General features: G+C 45.2%; 1 protein-coding gene across 1 annotated transcript; it reads right to left on the bottom strand.

Annotated features, from left to right (window-relative positions):
- Positions 1-142: 142 nt before the first annotated feature.
- On the bottom strand, positions 143-3,657 carry LOC102720543 (serine/threonine-protein kinase D6PK-like). The gene is made up of 3 exons (XM_006659465.3): positions 3,242-3,657; positions 1,645-2,675; positions 143-1,306 (listed from the first exon to the last, which is right to left on the bottom strand). The coding sequence occupies exons 2-3, from the start codon at positions 2,547-2,549 to the stop codon at positions 427-429; spliced, it is 1,785 nt and encodes a 594-aa protein (XP_006659528.1). The 5' UTR covers positions 2,550-2,675; positions 3,242-3,657; the 3' UTR covers positions 143-426.
- Positions 3,658-4,011: the final 354 nt, after the last annotated feature.

Here is a 4,011-nt window from a genome sequence, read left to right as displayed (position 1 = left end):
CTGCTAGTACACAGTACAACTCTCTCACAAAATGATAGTGTACAGTAGTTACTGGTTGTAGATTCACAAATTGTGTAAGTTTAAATATTGTGTTCACAATCATGTAGTTTTTCGGCAGTACGCTTGCACCATACATGATGCAGCAAAGAAGCTTCAGTTGCAAACTTGCAATTCACTCTGAAGCAAAACATGAGTTAATTGTACCAGGGGAAACAGGGCAGTGTATATCCTTTCAAACATCATCCCTGGATTTGATTACAAATTACACCATGCACAGGACGGATTAGATCATAAGCAGTTCATGGAAAAATAAAAGGTTGCTCGGAATACAGCTAATAATCTAAACAGATATTTCTAAAGCATCCTCCTTTCATACATCAGCTTGCATGCACCAAACCCTTTTCAGAAGCAGAAAGGAAGGCAAACCTAGAAGAACTCAAACTCTAGATAATTGTCTGAGCCCTTCTGATTGGCAGCTGGGGCAACCTTCTCTGGAGCTGGTGCTGGCCTTGGTGGGCGCTCAAGCTCAACTGGCTTGGGTATCTCAGGAGGGCTTGCGCACCGTATGAGCGCCCAATTCACACCCTCAAAGAATGGATGCTGCTTGATCTCTGTCGCGCCACGCTTGTAGGCGAGACGGTGTTGCGGGTCCTTGACCAGCAATCCTCTTATCAGGTCCCTTGCAGAGAAGCTCACCAATGGTGATTCCGGAAACCGCAGGGGCTGGCCGACAACATTGAAGAGTGTAGCCCGGTTTCCTGATCCCTTGAAGGGGGTCTTGCCAAACAAGAGTTCATAGAGGAAAATGCCAAAGGTCCACCAATCCACAGCACTGCCATGACCCTCCCCCTTGATGATTTCCGGTGCCAAGTACTCATGGGTGCCAACAAAAGACATGGACCGAGCGTCGGTTGGCTCAGCTATGAGCTCTGGCAGTGGGCTAATTTGGTTGACAACCTCAGGTTTTGATTTCTTCTCCTTGGACTTGGACTTGGACTTGGACTTGGAGAAAAACCGGGGACCGAAGCAGGTTGTTGGAGCTACACATGATGGCTGGATGCAGGATGGTTGAATACAAGCAGGCTGAACACAGTAAGCTTGATTGTTCCTCTGCAACGCATCTGGTCCAGGATTGGCGGACTTGACGACGGTGGGGCTTACAGCACAACGAAGGGAGAGATCAAAATCAGACAGCATTATGTGCCCATCCTCCCGGACAAGGACATTTTCTGGTTTCAGATCACGGTATATAATCCCAAGCATATGCAGGTATTCTAATGCAAGTAGAACCTCTGCCACATAGAACCTGAAATATAACATCCCCAAAAGTTTGAATAAGAAGAGTCATTCATGCCTTCGAAGACGCCAAAAGAATTAATCAAATGATCATGAGCACTTCTGAAGTTCTGGACTACAACTAAGCAATGATTATATATTGCAGGGATTGTATAGTTATATATAATAGAAGCTATGGCTGATATTTAAAGGGGATTCATGCAAAAGAATGTATAAACGCAGTGACGCTACAAAATAATAATGAAGATGGGAACGTAAATTTTTATAAGTGATACTCATAAACCTGAAAGGTAAATGGCATGCATTGTATATATAATAATAAATGTAAATTCAATAGTTTTCACATACTTTGCCGCTTGCTCTGAGAAATGTTTTCCAGGCTGCCTTTGTCGAAGAGTGTGCAGGTCCCCTCCTGGGCAGAACTCCATAACTAAACATGAGAACTTATCTGTCTCAAAGTGTGTATACAGTGTTGGCAGAAATGGATGATCCAGAGATTGCAGGATCTCCCGCTCTGTTTGCGCCCGAAGCAGCTTCTTCCGACTTGCTAGAGACCCCTTGTCCATGATCTTCATTGCAAAGTAACTCTTTGTACCACTCAATTCAGAGAGGTACACACTGCCAATATCACCACAGCCCAGTTTCTTGAGCAACCTAAAATGGTTCAAACCAAGAACACCATCCTTAGACCGGATCATCCGGATTGATTCCCACCTTGAATCACTCCCTTTGTGTGGCTTCGTCGTGCTGCTGCTCAGACTGCTGCACGAGCTCTCATCACTGACGTTGCTGCTAGTGCTCGGACGGCACATGCTACTCTTACCACTCTCGGTAGAATCAGCTGTATCACTGACCTTGCCACTTCCACAGGTCTTCCTCAGACTATTCGTCCCGTCGCTCACTTTAGCAGAAGCAAAGCTCTCACTAGTGCTGCTCTTTTGCGATGTCTTCTTCTGCTGATTCCCGTTGCAATCGAATTCTTGCATCTCTTTCAGCTCACCAGAGCCCTCCTTTGGGGTTAGTGGCACATCCAAAACACCTGAGTCTGAACCAACATTAGAAGGACCCTTGTCCAATATAGATTCAGAAGACTCTTGCCGCTGATGAGATGGCTTTTGCTCCTCTATAATCTCCTTCGTAATAAGGTCTGACCTGCCATCCTTACCGGCCTTGCTCGCCTTTGCAGGAACAGGATCAACAGCCGGTTTAGCCTGGTTTGAAGGCACAGTCTGCTCCACCACCTCAACAGACATGATGGTCAATATGACTTGTGCGACTGTAAATCTAGCAAAAGCTCACTCCACTTTCTTTAAGCATCCAAGAAAGGTCCCTGATTTAACATTCAAGCAGCTCAAAAGAGACCGTGCCTAACTCCACATCTGAAATCCATCACAAAAAAGAAATAAATGCATTAGCGCATCAAATGAACATGTATTGTGCACTCCTGTTCATCCCCAATTTCAATCTTCCGGGCATGAAAGCAAAAGAAACAAGAATTATCCAAGAATTTAACTTGATCAGAGAAAACCTCAAATGGCAAAACCAGCTCTTCCCATGGGGAAAAATAGGGGACGAGAGCCAAAAACAGGGATTGGAAACAAAAGGGGATCTTTTGAATACCCAAAGATAAGGGAGAAAACGAGGAAATACGTTGCAATGCAACCTGGAAAAGGCTAGCAGCAAGATCACAAGCCTCCTCTTTCCCACAACATTGAATAAAAAGAAAACGGTGGCGCATGATACAGCGCACAAAAATCATATGAGCACTAAAACTCCAGCAGTAACTGGATGAGCCGTAAGGCGAGGGAAACAAAACAGACCATGTCTAGACAGTGACCGGCGACATTGCATGAACAGATCAAGAAAGAAAAGCCAGCAACCGAGGAGTCAGAGACACCAATCAGTCAGTCAGTCAAACCCATCAGAGAAGGGAAAACCAAGGTACCTTCTTCTAGCTAGGCCTAGCAGGCCATGGCTCCAGCTCCAGCTCCAGCTCCAGCTGCTGGCTTGACACGATGGGGGAAGGAAGGAGGGGAGCAACGCAGGGTATGTACGCCTTCTTTTGCAACGGATTATGAGTGGGTTAGTAGTAGTATATGTGCTCACAGAACGGAGCCATGGAGGCATGAATTGGGGTTGGAGATGGCAAAAGGCAAAGCTAGCTCCTCCCCCATGCCTTGTGCTGACCTGTGTGGGGTTGGACAGTTGGGAGGGTGGGGGTGGTGGTGGCTGCAAAACAAACAAGCTCCTGTAAAGAAGAGAAGTGCTTGCATAAACAAGTGAACTCAGAGAGTGGTACCATGGTGTGGTGGCCTCCCAAGGCCTTAAGCTAGTTTCTTGTTTTTTCCCTTGCACTTGTTCACTTCCATCAAGGCCACCACCACCACCCTCAAATTTAATCCTGCTTTGACCCACCCAATGTCACTTTTGGATGCAGCACCCTAGGCCCCCCTCTGTTCCTCTCCTTCACTCCACATGTGACTCCAATTAAAACAGCAGACCTATCCTTGTAGCTTTGTTAGTACCTCTAATTACTTCACTGTTGGACTATTAATATTCTCTTCATCTTATATATACTACTCACTCCGTTCCAAAATAAACCAATCTTTTATTTTTTACCTATCATGTTTGGTTCTTCATCTTATTTAAAAAATTACAATTAATATTTTTGCTTTTATTAAATGATAATCATGGGTAGTACATTACGTGTGACTA

The sequence above is a fragment of the Oryza brachyantha genome, chromosome 8, assembly GCF_000231095.2.
Source record: "Oryza brachyantha chromosome 8, ObraRS2, whole genome shotgun sequence".
NCBI classification, from domain to species: Eukaryota; Viridiplantae; Streptophyta; class Magnoliopsida; order Poales; family Poaceae; genus Oryza; species Oryza brachyantha.
The sequence above is the reverse complement of the archived record's forward strand: the minus strand, read 5'-3'. Positions and strand labels throughout refer to the sequence as shown.

What these genes read in the sequence shown, in the direction of transcription:
- LOC102720543 (XM_006659465.3), bottom strand. Translation starts at nt 2,549, where the DNA reads ATGTCTGTTGAGGTGGTGGAGCAGACTGTGCCTTCAAACCAGGCTAAA. An exon ending in TTCTCAGAGCAAGCGGCAAA is followed by an intron (nt 1,307 to 1,644) that starts GTATGTGAAAAC and finishes GTTATATTTCAG; the next exon opens with GTTCTATGTGGCAGAGGTTC.